The following is a 23,093-nucleotide window of genomic DNA, read 5'->3' as shown; positions in this document are numbered from 1 at the left end:
TGAAGTTTCAGAAGGCTGCCAGAAGTGTCCATCTGCTCTTTATATTTTGTTAGGCCTGCAGTAATCATACCTATTAGATCCTCCAAGACTGTGTGCCTAGTTCAGACACGACTCAGCACAAAGGGTCCAAGATGTGAAATACTCTATTTTTACCAGAGAACTTAGAGCCCACATGCAAGTCAAACAATGAAGTAAGATGTTTATTAGGTTTGCACACTTACATGAGGTGGGTTTAAGCACATTATCTGCCCATAACATGCTGTAATTCATCTTTGTAGTTTCTAGCTGCTGCAGATTTCTTGCAGGCCAGAAGTATTTGTCTGTGTGTTCATTTTCCCAGATCCATTGCTTGTTACAGAGGTGCACACGGACTAACTGTGGCTGCAGTGTTACACAGTCAGCGCACAGCACGCTCTGAGGGTGCAGAGTTCAAGTGTGTTAACGTGCTCTGTGCTGCTGAGAGCTTGATATTTTAAGCGTGTTTTGAATGCCAGCGTGTAATTTCATTATCTGTTATCTACACTACAAGAATTCTCTTCCCAAAGAAATCCGGATAGTGCAACACAGAAACCCGCCAGCAAGACTTTTAGATTCAACGCATGTGAGAGAACAAATGAGACAGTGAGTGTGAGAGGCGCTGCCGGGCGCTTCTCCTCAGCGCTGCGGAAGCGGTTGGGGCCGCGCCCGGGCCGAGCCGCACCCTGTACCCACGGGCACCCTGTACCACCCTGTACCCACGGGCACGGCGCAGGGCAGCGCTCCGAGCTCGGAGACTTCACTAAAGAGCCGTGAGGTGCCTGGAGAGCCGCCTCCCCTCGGCACAACGGCCCCAACTCGCACCGGCGTGGGGGTAGGAAGGGGAGGGAGCGCCGGGCACAGGAATCCCGCCGCCCCCCGCCGCTATTCCAGCGCCGAGGCTTTAATCGTCTCCTTATATGGACAGCAGAATGTCTGACGTCACCTCAGCGCTGGGAAACCAGCCACCGCGCAGCCCGGCTTGGAGGCGGGGGCGGGCGGGAGGCGCTGGAATGCTGAGTGCTGAGCGCTGAATGCTGAGCGCTGGGTGCTCAGTGCTGACGGACGCGGGCTCGCACCACTGGGAGCGGCGGCGGCAGCGCGGCCATTGGGCCGGGTTGGCGGCGGGGGCGGGAGCGGAGGGGGTTGGTTGTAGCGCCTGAAAAGCCGCCGCCTGGCTGCGGAGCGGCGCCAGTGCCGTGTGGTGCCGCCGGAGGAAGGCGGGAGAGCAGCGGGTTCGAGTCCCGGCCGCACCGGGAACCGGCGCTCCGTGCCGCCGCAGCCCGCTGAGGAGCGAGGAGATCGGGGCGGCGTTGTTTCCTTATTTCTTTCTCGTTTTTTTCTCTCGGCCGAGGCCGGGGCTGATCTCCGTGGGGCTCCAGCCCGCGGGAACAGAGTTTTCCAGGAGTTTGTGCGGACTTCGGGCTCCGGCCCCCCCCGCCCCGCCGCCGCCATGCCCGTCTTCCACACGCGCACTATCGAGAGCATCTTGGAGCCCGTGGCCCAGCAGATCTCCCACCTGGTCATCATGCACGAGGAGGGGGAGGTGGACGGCAAAGCCATCCCGGACCTCACCGCCCCCGTGTCGGCCGTGCAGGCCGCTGTCAGCAACCTGGTGCGGGTAAGTGCGGCCGGCCCGTCCCCGCCTCTCCTGGCGGGGCAGCGCCCCTCGGGGCTGTGGCTGCGCGGCTGCCCCCGCCGGGATCCGGCCGGGCGGAGCGGGGCTGGGAGCGCGTCCGGAACGGGGATCGTGTGGGGCCTGCGGGGCTGGGGCGGCTCCGCTCCTCAGCTGCGGCACCGCGCTGAAACGCCGCGGTTATTGCTATTTATACCGGCCGCTTCGTGCTCGCTGAAGTGCCTCACAGATGTCTTATGTGTCTGGTGTGATTCGTTTCTTTTCTTTCTTTCTTTTTTTTTCTTTTTTTTTTTTTCTTTTTTTTTTTTCTGTCTTCGAAACTCCTGTTTTGAAGAACTGGTCTTATGAGGAGTCGCTGAGGGAGCTGGGGTGGGTCGTTCAGTCTGTAGAAGGGGAGGCTCAGGGGGCGCCTTGTTGCTCCCTACAACTCTCTGAAAGGAGCTTGTGGAGAGGAGGGGGTTGGCCTCGAGCTGTGCCAGGGGAGTTCAGGTTGGAAAACTTACTCTGTGAAGGAGTAGCGATACGTTGGCACAGGCTGCCCACGGAGGTGGTGGAGTCACCGGCCCTGGAAGTGTTAAGGACAGATATGGTACTGAGGGACGTGGTTAGTGGGCACAGCGGCGATGGGCTGATGGATGGGCAAGATGGTCTTTTCTAATTCTAATAATTCCACGATTCTAAATGTGTCTGCTGTAACAGGCAAAGTACTTAATTTACTTATAATTACTTCTAATTCTCTCCTGGAGAGGAAGGAAAGGGGGTTGGGGGTGGGGGAAGCAAGGTTGTGACAGTGAGGTGTGTGGACAGAGGCCAGCTGTCCATGCTCAGCACTGAGCAGAGCAGCCCGGAGCTATGGCCAGAGGGCAAAGCCGGGAGCTGCTGCTTGCCATTTCTGCACAGCCTTGAATGAAAGCCACTCACTTCCCGCAGGCAGAGATGGTGGGTCAAAATCAAACAGAATCTAGGATTCTTGAGGACGGCTAAACATAGTGTAACTTCTCAAGGTACAGGTATCTGCAGTATAGACACTTTAGTCTGGAAGCGCATGACTAACATGTTTGAGATGTTTTCTATGTATCCTTTTGTGACTTACTGCATCAGAAGACTAGCAAACTCTTGCAAAGCAAAAGTGTCTTGTTTGATGTGAAGAGCAATGGAATACTGTAGTCTTCAGTTCCTTTAAAGTAATACTTGTGCTTCTATTAGGTTCATTTATGGACTCTTCTGGATTCTTTTTGAAACATAACACACTTCATGCTCACTATTAATCCTGTAAAAATCCTAAGCTGTTCGTAGGAAGCATTATCTCATAGCAAAAAAGTTTTAAGTTGGGCTGTAATACTTGTATATGGTTAAAATACTGCATCACTGTTAACTGATACATTCATTAACACATGGAAATCATGAGGCTTGCAGGGATAAGGAGCTGTCAAGATGAGTAATAAATGATGTCTTCATTAGATTTCAGTCTGCAGTACTTTCAATGCAGTAGTAGCTCCCCACTTTGAGGTTCTGTAGTGCAACTGTTGCTTCTGGTCCCGTGACTCTGTGAGTTCTATGGGATTCGTTCCAGAACAGTTGCAGCTTCAGCTGAAACTCCTGCATTCTGATGAAGTGCCCTGCCTGCAGCACTGAACTGCTGTGGTAGGTGCTCTGGTTGTATGGGTGTTCAGCTATGACGTATGAAATGCTTTTCCTTTAAATGAAGGCTTCAGATGTAACTTTGCTTCTGTGCTTAGTCTGTCGCACTGAGTTGTATGATTTTGTTCATTTTTCTTATGCCCCGCCATAAGGAAGCTCAGTCTCAAAAAGTAGGACTTATTTCTGGAATCCAGAAATAGAATCAGTTTCTTTCTGCAGCCTCCTAATGCCAGATTGTCTTTCATTTGAGGCCATTGTGTTGGAAGCCTCTGATTTTTCTTTCCTTGCCTGCCAGCTAAATAAGAAGAAAGGCTGTTGAATACAATTAGTGTGTTAATTCACAGAGGGCCAGTAGATGCGTAATCCGAGGTGGTGCTTAAAAGAAAGATGTCCTCGTTTGGTAGAATACAGCTTTGACTACAGTAAGAGAAACACAGAAGTGAAGTTCTGTTTCCCATCCAAAGCTGTGCTTTCAGTGCATCATTCCTAAGTGTGAAGATAATCAGTGAAACTGCAGCTTCACAGAAGCAGAAATACTTGTGGTGTTTTATTTTTTGCTAGTTTTCTAGTGGCTTCACAGCAGACGGCAAAGAAGAAAAGGCCAGTGCAACCAAGATGGTAATGTGGCTGGTAGCTTTCTTTGTTCTTTACTGTCTGCCCAGGCTCCTTCATGTAGTGTGAGTATCTCGAAGACTATAGGATGGTGAGCACTGACCAGCAGAGGTTGGTTTATCAGTGGAAATGTGTCACACACGGCAACACCGTTCTCCAGCTCACTGGCCTTACTATGCGCAGTACAGACTCCATAGTTCAGAGGGTGCAAAACTGAATCCCTCTGACTATTGCATTAGTAAGTAACTGCTGGGTAGCAGTGTTTGAAGAGCTGAGATCTTCACTTGTGCAATGCCTCGGAGATGTGCTGTGTTGAAAAATGGGCTAAGAAATAAGATGTCTCCTTCAAAGATGGAGCCCCATGCAATCACTTTTTTTTCTCTGGAGTTCATTTTGTTGATGTTCTTGAGTTACAGATGTGGCAGTGTACTGTATCCAGGTTGGAGTGGAATTTGATAGGTCTTCTGTAATATTCTAAATCAGCTTTTTCTTTTAATTTTTTATTTTATTTTATTATTATTATTTTTTAAACTGAAGATCTTAATGCTTTTATTGGCTGGTGTTTGGAATGGATGTGTGCCTCTTAACGGAGGGTTGGGGTTTGGCTTGGTATTTCTTGTAGCTAAAGATGTACCACAAAAATGACAGGATTGTTTGGAGGAAAAAAATTAGTCAAGTTCAATAGGCAGGGAGTAATTTGGAGCTTGCCAAATATACTCCAAGTTTAGTGGGCAGTAAAATGAAATCTTGAGCGATCAAGCTTCACTTGAAGGAAATGAACATTACGGTACTTCAATGGTTTTCTAATTTCTTTAATAAAGCATTAATCAGATTTATCTTTTTTTTAGGAGGTACTTCTGTTGAAGATGACTAATGGCCACGAAGTGAACTTAAACCTTTCATAACCTGTATAAATAACATCCCAGTTTTGTGGAGGGGAAAAGTAACTCTATGTTCTAGTAGTTACTGAACAGTTCTATCTTCAGAGTAATGGTATAATGCTGCAAAACAGAGGAAGCATATTTTGCTTTGCCATTTTAAGCTCCATTCACTTACTGCCTTGTATAAATTCTGATTTTCTCCTGTTTAAGGAAGACTACACTTGTCACTTGTCTCTAGTATTTCAGACTGAGCTACTTCACAGCAGAGCCCTGCTGCTCTGGCAAACATTAGCAGTCCCATAGGATTAGACATAGACATAGTCCCATCAAGCTGAGCTTGTCAGATGGGGAATAAATTATGTGCATGATAGGTTAGTAGAGGTGAATATGTGAGGAGGCTTAAGTACACGTAACTTAAGTGCAGAAGTGGTATCAGTGGCTCAAGATGGTGCTGACTTTTTTTTCAGGGCTGAGTTGTCTTACCAGGTCAATATTCTAAAAGATTTGACTTCTTACTTGAGACCAAATGTTGGACCATTAACCAGTGTTGCTGTTTTTCACCTTGAGTGAGTTTAGTTCATAAACTGGTTGTAAGTAAATTTGTGTTCACAAATGAAGTGTCTGAGATGGTTTGGTGAAGAGGGCTGCTTGGAAAGGTCGTCATTTCCTTTAATTGATGTTCCAGCTGGTGTTTTTCAATCCTCTGTGTTACACATGCTGTTCGTTTGCATTTTAAGTTATGAATTGTATAACGTTTGCATGCATCCAATTTTTATTACATGAACTCTCATGGAGAAAAGTTGTTTTACTGTTTACTGAATGGTTAAGTATTGCATTGCTTAGAAATGCACTCTGGATGCTGTGATGAGCCTCTGTTCACTTACTGAGATTTGGAAGCTCATGAAACTATACCAGTGTCTTTCTGCATCAACAACAGGTACTGTGTCAGGTCAGCAGTGACCAAAGGTCTCTTAGGTTCTGAGTATTTAGTCTTAGTTGTGCTGCATCAGATGTTTCCCTTAAGTCCTACATGCCCAAGCACTACCTCACCATAAGCTTGACATGGCTGCCTCAGAACCAGTGCTTAAAAAACGAGTATGCACCTCTCCCACATTTTTGTTTTCAGTGTATGCATATCAGCTGTCCTATCTCATCCTTGTGAATGAGAAAGTTATTGTCTCTAGTAGTCAGTGTATTCTGGGTATATCCATAGGCCTTTCGCAAGTGCAGGAAGTGACAAAGGCTCACGGGGCTGTGCAGAAAGAACTGTGTATTTTCTGTGGACAGTCTGCGAGTTACCTGTCAATGGCTGATGCCCATTGGCCTGGAAGTCGCTCAAATGAATTTGTGGAAGATGCAACCTGCCTTGAAACCCTTGTTGTAATTGCAGCAGTAAAATTCAAATAAATTGCTAAGCATAGCTAATGTGGAGAAATGGTGCAGAGAATGGATTGGGAAAACAGTTTCCTTGTCCCCAGGCTTTCTCCTGGCGGAGCTGACTTACCTGTATCTCAGGGTGCATGAGAGGAGCGAGCTGTTGGGGAGAGCTTAGTGAGGTGATTATTTGGGAAAGACATTAGCATGCTGTACTGTTTTTTAGAGCCTCATTGAGGAGAATAGAAAGAAGAAAACAAAATGTTGTGGTTTTTTTCTTTTTTTTTCTTTTTTTTCTTTCTCCTTCCCTTTAAAGTCTGCAGTAACATTCAGAGGTTTTTTTGGTCTTGTCTTTTCCTTCCTTGCTTCCTGCCATACTGATAAAGTGGCTTGTTCGAGCAGCTCATCTGAGCTGTACTGTGCCCAAACGTTTTGCCAAATGGCAAGTTGGTAGGAATGCTAGAAGTGCCCTGAAGATCTCATGAGAGAATTGACCCTTTCACTGTGTATTTCTATGCTGCGTGTACATATAGTGGAAAAATGTGATTACTGTTGGGTGTTATTTATTTTTTTAATGCATACAATATGTATTTGCTGACCTTTGAAAGAACTTCATCCTACTTTGGGGTATCTTTAGGACTTTGGGTTGGTTTTTTTTTGGTTTTTTTTTTTTGTTATTTGTTTTTTTTTTTTTTTTTTTTTTTTCAGCCCATGGGAACAGTGGCCATATGTTCTTATTGGATGAAACCAGTGAGGATGTGTGCATGGAGGTGGGCTAAAGAAAGTGTGTTGAATCAGAAATAAGGCAACCTTGTAATAACTTCTTTCTTGCTTTTATCTGTTAGGAGTCATCTTTACACAAGTGATAAATCAGTTTCTAATTTGAATAGAAAAATCTCTTTGTTCTGTTATGCATTCGGAGACTTAATTTATACCAGTCTTTTCTCTAAAAGGAATCTTTTGTTCTGTTTCTTTAAATGTGCATTGAGATAGTGAATGCCTTCATTAGTAATTACATGCAGCTTGCTCTTGGGCATAAAAACAGAGTATTATTCAGTTGTGGATAGATAACCTTAAAGTGGTTGGCTGGACTAAAAAGTTCCATATGCCAACAATATGGTGTGTACTACTCCTGGAATACGCTCTGGAACACTCAATGCTGGCTTTTTGCTGTGAGTGTATTTCAGCTGTTAAGTCCAAGAGTCAAGGCTAAGGTGTTTCTTCTTGTTCCTGACTTCTTGCCACTTTTGGGTTATGTTTCTTCTTTGTGCTCTGAAACTGGAGGGTGTTTCTTCTCCTCATGGTTCTGTCAGCCCGTAGGCATGAATTCCTCTACAGTTTTATGAAAGGAATGAACCAAATAAAACATAGTGAGCTATGTTTTACACAGAACATAGAAATGTGTAGCTTCAGAACATCAGGAGGGTAATTTGCTTGTCTTTCACCTTCCCAGTATAGCTGTCATCTGGACTGATAAAACAAATATTCAAGAAGATTTAGGAAGAAAAAGCAAGTAGTACTTTTAAAGAGCTGTTAAGCAAATGTGGGTGTTAATGCTAGTTATGGTAAGTGCCTGAGAAAGCTAAGTGGTTGTTGGTGCAAATGCTAAGTTATGTTTCTTCAGTTGCACATCTGCTAGAACTCTTAAAACAAATGACACTTCTGCCCATTACTTTTCCAAAGGACGGAATGGACTGGTTTGGCACTGCCTTGAGTGCTGTTTAACTTCAGCAATGGCCTCACCTAGAGTTAAAGACTAATTTTAAGTCCCCATTTCAGTATTGTACAGTTTGAACTTGTAATTCCAAAGCCCTTGTCTGAATGGCTTTTTGAGTCTTTCTGACATTGCATTTGAGGAAAAAAAAATACAAAGGCAGCTACTACTGCTATTTCTACCTCTATAAAGCAAATCAGACTGGCAAATGAGATTGTAAAACTCTGAACATTGCTATAGGAGGTTGGCCTTTTCCTTTAGTAGCAAATTCTGTTCCTTCATTTTGTCAGTCAAAAGCAGAGGAATGCTTGTTGCAGAGCCTGCCTCTGTAGCCGTGGTTTTTTATTCTTGTAAAATGTTAACATTGCTGGCATTAATGTTTTAACATAACAATAGGAATTCATACTAAATAGCATTGACATGAGTGAATTTGGATATTAAAATCTGCTCTGACGGTATGCAGTTAATTTAGTGCATGCATATACAGCAGTTAATGCTTTATTGTATAATTTCTTGCTTATTTTTTATGACATCCATCAAGAGAGAACTGAAGTCTAGAGTTTGTGTAGACGAGTGGAAATGCAACACAAAGGGGTGGATGTTGCAGGTGTTTGCGTTTCAGAAGACACTGTGCTTATAAGATGACTAAGTGTCATGGAAATGATCAAGAATAGGCTGGATTTTCCATTCAGTAACAAATGTTTCACTAGTAGACTCAAATTTTAATTGGGATGATTCTTCATGTGTAATATTTGGAAATAGGTCCAGCTTGTCCCTGCAGTAAGTTGAGAACGTAGTGCATTTTGAAGTGTGTTTGAGGACTGAATGGAGAATCAGTCCATGGGGTAAAACTTGGCTTTCTTTGCTTTGCCTGATTATTCAGGTCTGCTGAGATATGACTTACTCTTGGTTATGTCTTGAGACCGGAAGGCTTTTTGTGGAAACACTGAACAGTTTTCTTCCACTTGGAAAGAAAACTGTATTCTGAATTAAACAATATGCTGATGCTTCAGAATAATTACTTTGATTCTGAGTAATGATCTGTGAATAGCAATACTGGCTGGTGAATGGGGAGGATGAGGGAGCGGGAGGGGAAAAACGACCACTGTAAATCCCAAAACCTTAATAACTGAAATTGCCAGCTTGTGTTGACTGTTTGGTGATGTTCTTGAGAGCTCTCCTCACTGAGAGAAGATGTTAGAGCAGTTTCCCAGTACCGTTACTTCATAGATTGGGTGGGAAACTGGTGGTTATGTCAGGGTTCTCAAGGAAAGAACGGAAGACAGAAATGAACTATTACTGTAGTAAACTTGTATGCCTTGTTACTGTTGGTTTAGCATCCTTACAAAGAGCCCCACATTAATAAAATGGCATTTTGTGTTCTGTCAGTTGTTACACCCACATCACAGTAAACGTAACACTTAGCACTTAAAATATGTTTCCTTTGCTCCAGAGTCTCAGGGAACTTGGGCTGCTGAGAGTGAAGTCTTTTTGGTGAAGTCCTTTTGTGAAGAGGACATTGAGTACTTCACCTTCTTGGTTTTGTCATCAGCTGTTCAGCAGTGGACACACATTTTCCTGGATCTACATTTTGCTGCTGGTGTATGTACAGAAGTGTTTGTGTTATTGTTGCCCATTGTGTTCCTCACAAAATTTAACACTACACGGCCTTTAGGGTTGACTGCATTGCTTTGTATTCAAGTAGTATCTCTGTTTCTCCTGAGTCACCTCTCTGTTTTTCTGCTTCTTGGATGCTTTCTTGTCAATCTGGAGTTTAGTCAGGAGTGGTGTGTTTTTTCCCTAAGGCCTTCTGCCATCTTTAAGGTGGACCATTCTCACCTTAAGAATTGTTGGTAAGGTCTTGACCTCAATTCTTGACTCTGACCACTCTCACCTTAAGTGCTGATGAGTGCGTAAAATAAAACCACAGCATGAGAGAGAAGGTTCTTATTTCTGTAACCTCAAATTGTTGGGGGCCACTTTGGCCTGTACTGGGTAAATTGTGGGTACTGCCCTAAGTCACTGTGTGATGGCAAACAGTGACAGGTTCTCTTCTGCCTTTAAAGTACTTCTGTATTTCTTCTTGCAATTTTCATTGAATAGTTCTTCTGCAACGTAAGGAGCAGGTGCACAGAGGTGGTAAACTTGTTGAAGGCGAAGCCAGAACGTCCACATGAACTTTCTTGACTATTTCTAATCTTAATCCACTTCCTAGGCATTAGCTCTTAAGTGGCAGAAGAGTCTGCGTGCTCCTTCTGTCAAGAAGGGATGCTGTCAGAAGCTGTCATCTGGAACATTAATTGTTCTAGTAGCATTACTTCTTGTACTGCCTTCATGGCTTTTCTGTGTCTGGAGGAGGCGGCGTATTGCAACACAATTTGAGGAGGGAAGCATTAATAGAACTTTATTCTTATTTGGGCCTTGTTTTGTTTGCCTGCATAATTATTTCTTCAGCAGGTGCAGAAACTGAGAATTGAACCACACTGGCTCTTAATATGTGTGAGAGCCAGATATCTCATAGGGATTGTCAGGAGTGGTTGGGTTGGTTTGGTTCCTGGTGACCACAGATTTGGTTGTTTTGAACAATTGGTCTGTTCATTTAAGAGTTAAATGTTTACTCATAGGCAATGAATGGTTAATCTGTTAATGAAATATAGTAGTATATAATTGAATCAAACAATTATTGCCAAGTTTTAGCTACCTACAAGTTAGCACTTCAAACCTCTCCATTAAAACTCCATGGATACCTTGTCGCTTGCAACGTATCTCTTTGGAGTCATTTGAATGCACTTAAAGTTGCTAATGTTAACATGTATGTGGTACTGAATATTTATCTTAAATGCTATCAGTATAAAGATGCTACTTTAAATATCCAATTAGAGGATACTGGAAAGATGACTCGCTGCTGCTGTTCTTCATGGGGTGTCAACTTGCTTTTAAATTTTAAACCCTTTTTTTTTTTTTTTTTTTTTTTTTTTTGTGAATTTCTTCTGAGTTTTCCATTTCAGGCTTTCAGTATTTGTGGATGGATTTAAATATCCTTCAGCTGGGTCTGCAGAGCTGATTTCTTTTTTTCTATTAGGAAGGTCACACAACCTACACGGGGATAATTTTTAGTATCAAGTATAAGAAAATATTAATTTCTGTGTAACTTTCAAAACTTCAGATGAGAGGACAAGGTAGTAAACCTGTATTTATTGGACTATGCTGAACTTAACTTTCGAAAGCCTAGCTGGCTTTTTAGCTTGTACAGCATAATGCTTGTGTTGAATAACAGAGAGGTTAAACAAATGCAGTTCCTCAAAGTTCACCAGAACAACAGTAAAAAGGTCAGATTTTATTTAGTGTGATGTGACTAAAGTGACGAGCGAAAAAAAAAAAAAGAGGGTTGTGAAGGGCCAATAACTGCTAAACCACCAAGTTGGCTGTAGCAGCTGAAGTACTACTTAAATCTTGGCCATACTTAATTAAAAATAAAAAAAAAGCTTTTTTCCCTCCTCTCTCAGAAAATCAAGGGGTAAGGTTGGGAACTTCACTAAATTTTTGTCTGGTTTCAATTTGACTTGAATCTTTCTCTGAAAAGGTAATTTCAGTAAGCATAGCACTTCATTTACTTCTATTAATACTGGAGAAAACCTGCATACCTGAACTCCCTTAGCTGACTGCACTGGCACTTGGGCTGTCAGCCCAGCCCACCCCCCATGCAGCAGGAAGGAATGTATCTCTGTTGATCTGATTCCCTTCTTCCTCTGCCCTCTGCTTTGTAGAGTTTTGTGGTTTTTTTTTTCAGCACTGAACTATAGAATATTAGATGTTTCATCTCTCAATTGCAAGCTGACTTGTGGTCCTGCAATTTTTAATGTGGGTAGGTAGATTGTCTGACTGTTCTTGAGTATTGAAGCCCTGAAGCAGTTCAGTGACTTGTTTGAGGAGCCACAGCTTGGCCATTGTTGTGAAAGACTCTTGGATAGTTCTCTGCAAGAGGAAAAAACATAGAACTTCCCTGTGAATGACTTTTGCTTGAAAATACTGATGATGCTGATAATTAACCATCTAAGAGTATAGCATTAGAGGAAGTAAAATGAGAGGTTTTGTAAGCTTGAGGGATCTAGCTTTTACTTTTTAGTCAGTTTTCAAGCTGGCCTGAAATCTTACATTTATTGTGTTTTGTTTTCAGTGTGATGGTTGTTCCAAAGAGTTCATTTAGTTCAGTTGCTTGTAAATTCAGACCAACTTCCTCCAAAAGAACCAATGTGTTGGGGAAAAGTAAGCTTCTAAAAAGATGTGAATGGCTACCACCTTACCACCTACTGCTTTAAGTGGTAGCAGTTATATACTATCGTGTGCTTAACAGTTTTCTTCTGATGAAAGATGCTTTGTTACTGCTGGCAATTTATCTGTGGTTATTCCCATGGAAGTGGCTCACATTCCTGCTGTGTTATTTGTGGAGCTGGTAAAAATGGTCAAAATTAACATGGAAAATAATCATATATTTTGAAGTATTTAACTTATGCCTGTGTTTGTAAATAAATAAATAAATAAATAAGTTTTTATGAAGGCCACCTACAATTGTCATTCTAATGAAGAAAAAGCAGCCAGGGCAGAAAGTCCATTATTACCTACATGAAGTTTAGGGATCGTCTCTCTGTCCAGTTCTATGTGTTCTATATTAGAAGTACATATTCTTAGAGATCACTCTACTCTGCCTTGAAAATGCTTTTCTTACCCTTGAACTGACCTATGAACATTCTGTGGGGAAGTTTTTTGTCTCTGTTGATGGTAATAAGAAATCTTTTGGTTTGTTTGACTAAACACATGGAAGGCATGGAGGACCGGATTTGTACATTTTAGTTATGTGGAGGGGGCAAATTCCTTGTCTGTGAGTTGGGTAATGTTTTGGTAGTATCAGATTGTCAAAGAACATGCAAATGTACCAACAGCTTAATTGTGCATGGTGGTTGCTTGCTGTTAAGTTAGGCACCTGAATAAGGAGACAATTTAGCTCTCTGGTATCATTAGTTATCTTTCTAGGGCAGTAGTGATTAATCTATTTGTACTTCAGCAGCAGGATTTATAAGGGATGCTGTGAGACTTGTTATGATTCACAGGTCTGGGTGTGTGGGAAGGAACTGGATGTGCTTTTCAAGTCTCTGCTGTTTGGTATGAGGAACCTTTCTTAGGCTTCCTTCTAAGGTAAAAGTAGCTAATTCAGCTGTGAATGAATGTTGTTTCTGGAGGACAATTAGTATCTTATTCCTCCAGATGCGTTTTGGATGTACCCAAAGGTCAGAGCTGACTGTCTTATTATGTTGAAGTGGAGTTATAATTTGTCTTAGAGGAGTTTTTAATTCAGAAATGGGAATAATTCTGTGAAGTCTCACATACTTCAGCTCAGTAGATGCTTTTGTTTTCTTTATGTCAAGTTATGTATCTTGGAACTACGTAAAGCATTCAAACCTCAGCCTTGTTATCAGTACAGAATTAGTAGACGTTAGCAGCATGACTAAAAAAATGTTTTGGTATCTATATTTTCAGTTTGCCATATGGTTTTTCCTTCATACTTATGTATTTTACTTGGACAGCAGGATTTCCTTTGCCTCAAGCCAACTGAATTTGTCTTAATCTCCAGTGCAGACAGGTAGGTCAGCTTGCTGCTATTAGGGACCAGATGGCTGGAGTGTTCTAATTTACTTGACTTATTGCCAGAGGACTTTGAAACTATGCCTTGCTATGCTTGGAATGTAGTCCACAGGGTGATCATGAGAAAACTGGGAGCCAGTGTAGAGCATCCATTTTGACTGAGAGTCAAGGGGCTGGACTGTGATTCAGCAATCTTTGTTTTTGTCTAGCTTAAAGGGAAAAAGAAGTTGTCCTATTGACTGCTCAACTATGTGCATTGTTTCTTTGACATAACCTGGAAGCCAGAAGACAATTGAATTGTTTCTTTAGATTTGTATTTCAACCTTTTATTGCACTGGCTTATTCTACTACAGGTAAGAAAAATAACTTAGTTTAATGCATGTTAAAACAATATTCACTTGAGCAGCTGTCTTAAAAAGATCCTAGTGTAATAGCATGGAATATCAACAACTGGATCTGCTCAATACTGTAAATAAGAACAAGAATCTGGAGTGCAATACAAATACTATGGCCTACAACAGTGAAAGAAAACAGAGCACTGAGTACCCTTTGTTTCTCTTTTCCTGCCGGGGCCCTTTGCCCCTTCTCAGAAGTTCTCCTTGTTAATTTAGCTCAAATGGCTGGTTTCACAAAGGGGAAACTCAACAATTGTGAGATGGTTATTGAGCCCACTGAGACAAACTGTCCCTGAACTCAGTTTAAGACAAAGAACTGACTTTGTCGGCCTTCGGGGGTCAAAGCCTTGTGGGGATGGATGAACTCTATGAAAGGTATGGATGCCATTAACTTCAGTCATCACTTGATTTAAACTATTATGTGTAATCCCCTGAGACTGTAAGTGAATTGAAAGTGCTTTCACAAGGAGATTTTGTAATCTCTACTCTTTATTATTTATTTTTTGATCTGGCCTCAAAAACGTTCTCCAGAAAGGAGTAGGCACAAATTTGGCATAATTTTGGCTGGCTTCTATTGCTGTTTAATGGGTTATTTATGTTCTTGACATCTAGGTCCATGTTACGTCCTGGAAAAGCAAAGAGAGAAAAGGACCAGCCAACCCTATTTCAAAGTTACTTAAGATGTTATAGCTCGTCTTAGGATTTCAGATGTTGCAGAGAAATTCATGAAGCTGAATTGATTTAGAACAGATTTCTGATGTGAGATGTAACAATGGAAGTGTTACTGTCCTTCCTGGAGGCTAGCATTACATGGAAGGATGCATAACATGTCAACTAGGTGTGACTTGTGATAAAGTTCCTTATATGGCATACAGACTAGATGACTTTATTTCACAAGTACTCTGAATTTGTCAAGCAGGAGTTTTACTGTAGTTTATTCTTTGAGAGAAACTTCAAGCTCAGTTGATGTTAGAACCAGGGCTGTAAGTGTTCACTGGATTTTGACACAGGACTGTTCTTGGGCTTCTAGATAAAATAGATCTTTAGGAATGCTGCAGAAGCTAATTTTTCTTACTTTTTAACTAGGGAAAATAATCTTTATCTACAGTGTTTGAGTCCTTGTTAATGTCAGTAGAGACATTAAGAAGAATACTTATATTTTGTGCCCCTCTGTAGTGGAAATGCTGGGTCACTGCCTGAAATAGTGATTGAGCACCTGGTGGGAAGGCAGGGCCAACCCAGGGATGCTCAGGTGCACGCAGTGGAGGCATCCACTCCCTCACAAACCTCACTTAAGGGTTGGTGGTGGAGGTAAGGGCATCACTTGCTGGAGGTCCCTGTGTACCTGAGGCCTTCCAAAGGTAAGCAGCTCTTTTCCTTCATCTTTGCATCTGCAGGTGCTATGTTTGGGCTAATTCTCATTTGCTGTAGCCAAAGACTTTGCCACCTTGCTATTATGGCTTTACTTTCTATCCCATTGTAGCATTACACATTCCGCCCACAAAAAGAAAACCAACCAAAACACCCTCACTCTGAAAAAGAAGCAGCATCACCAAAACCCAAGCAATCAACTTTGGACTCCCATGTTAAATGTGCTGTGATACTAGCAGCGGGTGCTTGTTTGTAGGAGGAGTGGGAAGACTAAGATGCAATGAGATGTTTGCTCAAACCACAGCAGGATACCACAAACTCCTAAAGTTACAGAAGCTGAAACTGTTTCCTCTTCTTGCTGGAAGACTGTGCTTATCTGTATCCAGCAGGCTGAGAAGATACAAGAGGGACCTTTGAAAGTCTACTTGTTTTTTCTGTGGCAGAAACGGATACGACAAAACTGAACCTGATCAGGAAGTTTTCTTCTTTCTTTGCCATGGAGAAAATAAGCTGCAGCAGGAAACTGGGAGCATGTTGACTGGCTAGTGATGAGTGGAAAATAAGAGTGTGTAGATTCTACAAATAAGGTTGAAATCTGCAGGCTGCAGGAACTCTCCATCTTGTATCGGTCCTTCTAGCTGGAAGCCTTTTTCCAGCTTAGAAGCCTTTCCAGTGGTCAGATATGCCCTCTGCTGAGTGTGTCCTGTTTCCATAAAATTTCTAGTCTTTCAGTCTCATGTTCCCTGTTGTTAAGTAGGGAGGAAGTAGCTCATTCTTTCTTTATCTTGATGCAAGACAAGTGCCTTTAATTCAAGTCACTACCTCCAGCAAAGAGAATGGAGATGAATATGGATGTTTTAAAGTTGGTACAGTGAAACTGTCTTAGTAATGTTTCTTTTCCCCTCTGCAGTTCTGGGCTGATAAAATCTTAAAGAAGTGAAGATCTGGTTACTGTGTTAACTGGTGAAGAGTTACTTTGGAGCAGTGGGTAGAAGCCAATTAATTATTATTAATAAGCAGTAATATTAATTTCATGGAAACTGTTCCCTCCCAGTTAGTTAGGGGAAGATTAATGTAGGTGAGAAGTGTATCTGAAGCAACAGTTGTAATCCTGTTTTTTCTACACTTATACTGTTGGATAGAAATAAAACAGAGGTTCCCATGGTAACTGTTCCTTACTAGCATGAAGCTCTTCAAGCCTGCCTACCTAAAATAGGGGATGCATAGATATTACATCCTAATAATAATCCCCTCCCAATTCCCTTGGCAATGGAGTATTGTTAAGGTAGAATGAATCTCGATCTTGTGTTGTACTGCCATATGTCCATATAAAGTTCAGTCTGAAGGAATGGTTTTCTGTTAAAACAAGGAACAACACCACCAGAAATCTCACGGAAATGCTTAACCAAAAAGCTAAAAGGGAAAACACACAAGTATTTTTGGGATTGTGTATTTTTAGTTACAGATATGGCTTCATATTTTGAGAATTAATCTATTAAATGGTGCATGGTGCGTGTTGTTTTCTTGTCTCTACACCTTGATTACAAATGGAAAGAAAAATTCAGAGAGACGTTAATGCAGAGTTATGTAAATATGGAGTACTTTCAATTGAGTCACAAGGTTTTATGTTTAAACAGTCTTTGTAACTGAGACCTCATGGGAACTACCCCCAAATTTTGTCTTGTCTATGGGATTTGTAGTGCTAAGGATTCGACAGGAATGCTTTTGTGATTAACTGGATGAGAAATGGACTGATTTGAGCATTTAGAGTAAAGGCAGTTTCTGTTTGAGAAGTTCTGAGATTAAATCTCCTCACAAAAATTAAAAATGGAAGTGGGTTCATCCTGCGCGTTACTTTAACTGGAAGGCTGAGGGTTCTAGGTAGGCATATTAAGGAATACCCCTGTCGAGATAATGCATACGTGTTATAAGATGTCAGTGTATCTATAACTAGTAGGTAATGAACTTAAGTCTATCTTCTGAAGAGACTTTTCAGACTGAATGAAGAGGTATTTTTGTATAGGCTATTAAGCTAGCAGTAACTTATATGAACTGTGCTGTAATTAAAACAGAAGTTGTCTCTTGGTTGCTCATGTCCCTCTGTTCAATATAACATAGCAAGCTGAATGCCCATTTTTAGAAAGCCCTTCAAAGAGCCTTCTTCCCATAGTTGCAAATAAGCTTTCCTACATTCTTTAACAAATATATATCCTCAAAAAATATTCTATTGAAAGGAATTGAACTGTACGCAGGTTTGGACTAGTTTCCAGTATGTTGCCTCCTCCTGTCTATCCAGTGTGACTCCACAGAGTTCAGGCTTTATGCAAAGGTTCCTTTTCCCTGTGTCTTCATCATGCATGTGCACAGTACAATAAAGTACAATGGAAATAACTCCAACAAAACTGGTGTACTGTCCCTGGCTCATGTAACCGTGCCCCAAGAAATGGAGCTTGAGTTGCATCTGTAAATGTACTCTTGAGGCACTACTGTGAAGTCTAGGAGTCGTGGTAATGCTGCAGTGCTGTGTGCGCAAAGTATGACTTACTGGGCTACAGGGAGCACAGAAATGGAAAACCTTTGTAAAACTGAAGGCTGTTAATGTCTCAGCACTTTCCTTCATTACTTGGAAGTATCCTCAATAGTACTTGCAAATGTAGCTCTAGTTAATTTAAGAACTGTAGGCTAGATTAGATCGGAATTTGAACCAGATAGAGTTTTGGGGCAAGTGTATGTGTGTAAAACCCCTCTGAAAGAGGGAAAAGGGAGACCAAAGAATGGGCCCAGCAATTTTGGCAAATGGAGTGAGTGTGTGGCTAAATGATGCTTCTGGAGAGCTGTGCAGTGTTTCAATTGGCAAGTGTTATGTATGCTGGCACACTGCAAGTTCTGTTAAAAAAAATCCAGCAAAGCCTTGAGTACCAGCTGATGGAGGTTTTTTAGTGGTATCTTGTCTAGCTTGAGCAGGCCTGGCAGCTCTTAACGCATGCTAGTGTCTGGGTTAATGGCCTTCTGCTTTGTGGTGCCTTTCTGAATGGCTTATTCAGCTGGAAAATACAGTGAACAAAGGAGCTGGAAATATTTTGTCAAGTTGGTGATCTCACAGTCTAGAGAGCCAGCTAGCAATTATAAAGACTTCTACTGTATAACACATGAGTTAGTATATAGAAAAGCCCAGATCTATCACTTGATTAGCTTCTGTGTAATTATTTCTGTCTCAGGGTGGTGTAAATGTGAAGCATGTTCTCAGTAATTAACTACATTTTTCTAATAGAGCGGGCAGGTTCATTAGCTAAATAGGGTTTTCTTTTAACTTGGAACTTGGTTTCTGACTGGTGGGTTTGGAGGGAGCAAAAGCTGCGGAGATAATGGATATTTGTTTGTTTGTCTAAATTTTCTTTCTTCCCCAATGCAACTAAATGCAGCAAACATAGTGTTGTTTCTGTGGAGAATGAAGAAGGGTGTGTGTGTGTCCTGTCAGTGGAGGTGCTGGAGGGAGAGGACATAGGAATTTCTAAGGCAGTGTACTAATTTGGTGTGTAATGGTGTCAAAACAAGATGCAACAGCAAGTAGCCTGACTGTCATGAAGTACAACTACTATTTTTTTGGTTGTTCTTGTTGCTCTTTGTTTTCATCTGGGCTTTTTGCTGACATTCTCAATCTTAAATATAACTTCTTTTTCCTGCAGGTTGGAAAAGAGACTGTGCAGACAACAGAAGACCAGATCTTGAAAAGGGATATGCCACCAGCGTTCATCAAGTAATCTCATTTTATTGTAAAGCTTCTGCTGTTTGTACAGGAAACCTGTTCCAATGATGAGTCAATGTTACTCACTTCTGCTGCACAGATTAGAAAATACTCTTGTTTAAATAGTTCTCTTTGGAGACTTGAGGCTGACCTTTTCCTGGGATTGCTTTTTCCACAATGACTTTTCCTGTTAGATATGTATCCTCAAAAACAGAATCTAGGGTTTATCTTCTTTTACAAGTAAGAGATTTCGGATTAATAGCTACACTTAATTATATGCTGTTTATACTTCGCTTAACAGTTTTAGAGGCAATATGGTATTTTCAAATGTTTTGTGTTAATTTGGTAGGCATGTTAAAGTGGTTCTATACCCAGAATATTTGTCAAGGCATTGCTATGTCTTCTAAAGCTTCCCAGGGGAATCTGGGGAATGAGGTTTGTAAGTCAAACATAGCTTTGAAGCAAATGATCTCTTCTGAGAAGGGGAGTTAATAGATTCAGAACATTTCTTCTTGCTGCTTGGTGAGTTGTGTATGAACGTGTAACCTTGCTTTCTAGGATGTGTAGATCTTTTCTATGATGTGTTGAGTTTTTAGTTCATTTCCAGCTTCTTGTTCACTGAAGTAAGGGATTAAGGAAGAAAAGTCTTCTCAATTGCTACACTGCAATCAGTCTTTGATCAACATGTATCAGATCCTGGAGACTTACATAGCTCAGTTACTGTAAAAAATGAGATACAAGTGCAGCTGAATAGTACCATGTCATACTGAAAGCAAAGACATTCTCCAGCAATTCATGACTGCTTGGACTGTAATATAACCATAAAAAGTGGGATAAAAAGCTGTGCCACAGTAATGAAATACACTGTATGTTATACTCAATATCCTAAACGCAGTAACATGAATTGTGAATGACCGATGGCCTTTATAAATAACTACCTGTTGCATTTGTGGTTTTGTTAATGTGAAGCTCATATCAAAATGAGTTTGTTTCTGTTAACAGTTCCTTGCTAGTGCTGTAGAGCATTCTAGTTGTAGTGCTGTAGGAACAATCAACAGTTATGAGTGAGCTGCCAAGGGAATTGCACCTGTTTCTGTATTAAGGAAGTGAAACAGAAAAGGGTTATTTTTCTTTTGAGGGGCAGGGTGGTTTTTTTTTTCCTGAAGTGCTGATTCAGAAAGTCGCAGTCCTCTCTAAGAACTTGCACTAGCACTTGCCTATGGGATAAGGAGCAGTCTGCATGCACTCGTGCTACAGTCTCTGTGCATATTTTTCCCACTCTAAATTAACACCAGACTGGAGGAAACCTGTCTTCGATGATGATCCGTTGAGTCTTGTTAGTAACTCAGGTTTTGTCTTGCTTGAGATTGACACTGAGGGTTTCTAATGAGTATGTATGTTGGTTATATGTCAGGTTTTCCAGTATGAGTGTGATTGCAGCAGAACTATTTGTTGGCTGCTGAGAGGCTGTCATGCATCCCTTTGCTTGCCACTGACATAAACCACATTGGAACTACTGACTTAGAGTTAAAAAATGCTGTTCTTTATCTCAGTTCTTTTAGTCCTCAGGGAGTATGAGTAATGCCTGTAATTTTTATCAGATGTTTTGCAGTGTATTTTTGTTACTTGTGCCTGCGGCTTTTTCCATCTTTACATTAAAATTTTCACAAGATGAAGAACAGTGTGACACACCTGGCTGGTCATAATAAAAAACTGTCTGTATTTAACTTGAGCATTCAGACTCATTACATTAATTGAGCAGAAATGCTTTTCTATACCAGTATGATTTCTGTTTGAGTTGGAGCTGCGTTGCTGGTCTACTATATTAAGAATTCAGTGTTAATCTAAATAAAAAAAGCAAATCTGAAATAGTTCTAAACTGTGAGTGATCTGAATTGTGGTGAGCTTACTCACTGTGACTTGAGTCATCACCAAACATTATTCAAACATCAAAGGCATTGCTGACCATTTGAGCAGTCATCATTTCATTTAGCATTTCAGTGCTAAAACCTAAAAAATAAAACCAACAAAGGTAGTTCAGCATAACCTGATTTTATGTTATTTTTTGCTTCAGTATTACAAAGATGACAATATCAAGAATGAAGCTGATTGACTATTGAAAATAGTGTGGGTAGAAGTAGCATGACCTATGTTAGTCAGCTCCATACAGAACTTGGCTGGTGTTAACAGAATTCTATTGTAATTAATCCTCTAAAATAAATACACTTAAAATAGTTTCATTAAAAAAAAAAAAAAAAAAAAAAAAGTTGTAATATTATACAGGGATTAGGTTGGATTGGCTGTAAAACTGAGAAAATGCACATCGTTATCTGTTTGACGTATGTGCAAATGTTAAATCCTCTGCAGCTGGGGGTGTAAATTGAAAGAAAGAAAGTGAGGAGTGTGTTTTCCTGTTCTTAATGGGGGAACAGTTTTAGAAAAACTGGATGCTTTTTCACATACATCCTTGAACTGAATATTTAAAGAGTATCAGGTGACTTAAAAATAACTGCATTTACATGCAAGTCTAACTGGCACAATTTCTCTGTCTTTACTTATGCTTAAGTCTTCAGTGCAGGTTATGCTGCAGTGTATGTGTGCCAAAGTCTAACTTTCAGTGTGTTGAGTAAAGTGAACACAGTGAGATCATAGGGGTGATTTATAGAAAGGTGGAGGTGAGTTATACTAAGTTAGATCATATATTGGTCTTGCATTATTCCAGATGTTCAGCTGACTGTCCCTACCCTGTGAATCGGTAGACTTCTTTGCCAGTGAGGAGATGTCCCACCTACTACTGGCTAGTAGTTCACATGAGCAGTTAATCTGAAATGTTTGATTGGCTGAAGCTTCTTGCCAGAAGTCCTTACAGAGAAAGGCTTAGTCTGTCTTTTAGCTGTTATTTACTTTTAAGCACACCCCTGACACTCCAAGCAGTACTGTGTAATGCTAAACAAAAATAGTAAAATGTTGTTATGCTAAAACTGCCAAATGGCTCATTCTGTTTGATTTGCTGAGAAGCTGTTCCAAAAGTGGTGTTCTCAGTGTTATCAAGATCAAAACAAAGTACTACTCAAAAGGAAGCAGAGCAAAAAGTAAAATGGGAGATGCTTTCATGGTGTATTTTAGCAACTGAGCTTTTGTGAAGAATGTTAAGAACAGGTTTTAATGGCTACTGAAAGTATATAGGCATTTTGACCTATACAAGAAAATTAAGTTAAATTATATGCGTATATCTAAAAAACCAAGCATCAAAATGCATCTTACTTAGTGAACTTAGCATTTAAATGAGGTGTTGTCTGATGTTGAGTACAGTTTTGTTTACGTGTCTAGCAATTATTTGGCTGTTTTCTTTCTTGCGTTTAGATTTTTTATTTATCAATATATCAAAATGAATTCAAGTATTCCTGCTGTACTAGTGTCTAATTTACATAATATTATAGCAGGTGTGAGCTTCTTTATGATTTAGTATTCTGGTCTTCTGGTACTGGAAGACCTCCAGCTCTGATGTTTTTTGAGCATCCCTGTTTCCCTTCTCAAACTAGAAATAATTTCTGTTGTCATGTTCTGAATGTATCAAGGAATAGGTGATGGTGGCAGCTCACAGAAATCATTAGCATTAATTAACTCACCTCTGCATTTAAAAAAAATAAACTTGAAATGTTTGTGTCTTAAAATTCCTATATAAGTATGTGTATATCTGAAGTTTTCTTCTCTCTGGCTGTGTAAACTTGAGGTGTGGTTTCTACTCATAAAGTACAAAGTCATAAAATAGCCAAGATGCTGTGCCTCAGCAGTGCTTTAAAGAAGTTTTTGGCTGAACATTCACCACAGCAATAAACTTCTATTGAAAGCTTGGCAATATGGTTAATTTTTGTGAGGAATGAGGAACTGATTGCAATGAATGTTGAGGCTTATGGGGGAAAAAAAAATAATCTAAGTTTTGCTCCCTTTTCCAGTCTTTTGTTTCCTGCCATTTATGCATTAAAAGTACCATCTGTTGTAGAAAAATCTCCTAGCCTTTTTGTACATGCTGCACGCTTCTGAAATCTTCCAAACGCATTGATTGGGA

General features: G+C 40.8%; 1 protein-coding gene across 4 annotated transcripts in view; it reads left to right on the top strand.

Annotated features, from left to right (window-relative positions):
* The first annotated feature begins 1,205 nt into the window (after positions 1–1,205).
* The window catches only part of VCL (vinculin), a 52,535-nt gene continuing 30,647 nt past the window's right edge, over positions 1,206–23,093 (top strand). For all 4 annotated transcript variants that reach the window (XM_015866527.3, XM_015866529.3, XM_085554284.1 and 1 more), the window contains exons 1-2: positions 1,206–1,636; positions 18,966–19,036. In XM_015866527.3, the coding sequence (XP_015722013.1) occupies positions 1,469–1,636; positions 18,966–19,036 (239 nt within the window). In that variant the 5' untranslated portion in view covers positions 1,206–1,468. The remainder of the gene's footprint in view (positions 1,637–18,965; positions 19,037–23,093) is intronic.

The sequence above is a fragment of the Coturnix japonica genome, chromosome 8 (assembly GCF_054131305.1).
Source record: "Coturnix japonica strain WE chromosome 8, WE-NBRP24, whole genome shotgun sequence".
Taxonomy (NCBI): Eukaryota; Metazoa; Chordata; class Aves; order Galliformes; family Phasianidae; genus Coturnix; species Coturnix japonica.
The sequence above is the reverse complement of the archived record's forward strand: the minus strand, read 5'-3'. Positions and strand labels throughout refer to the sequence as shown.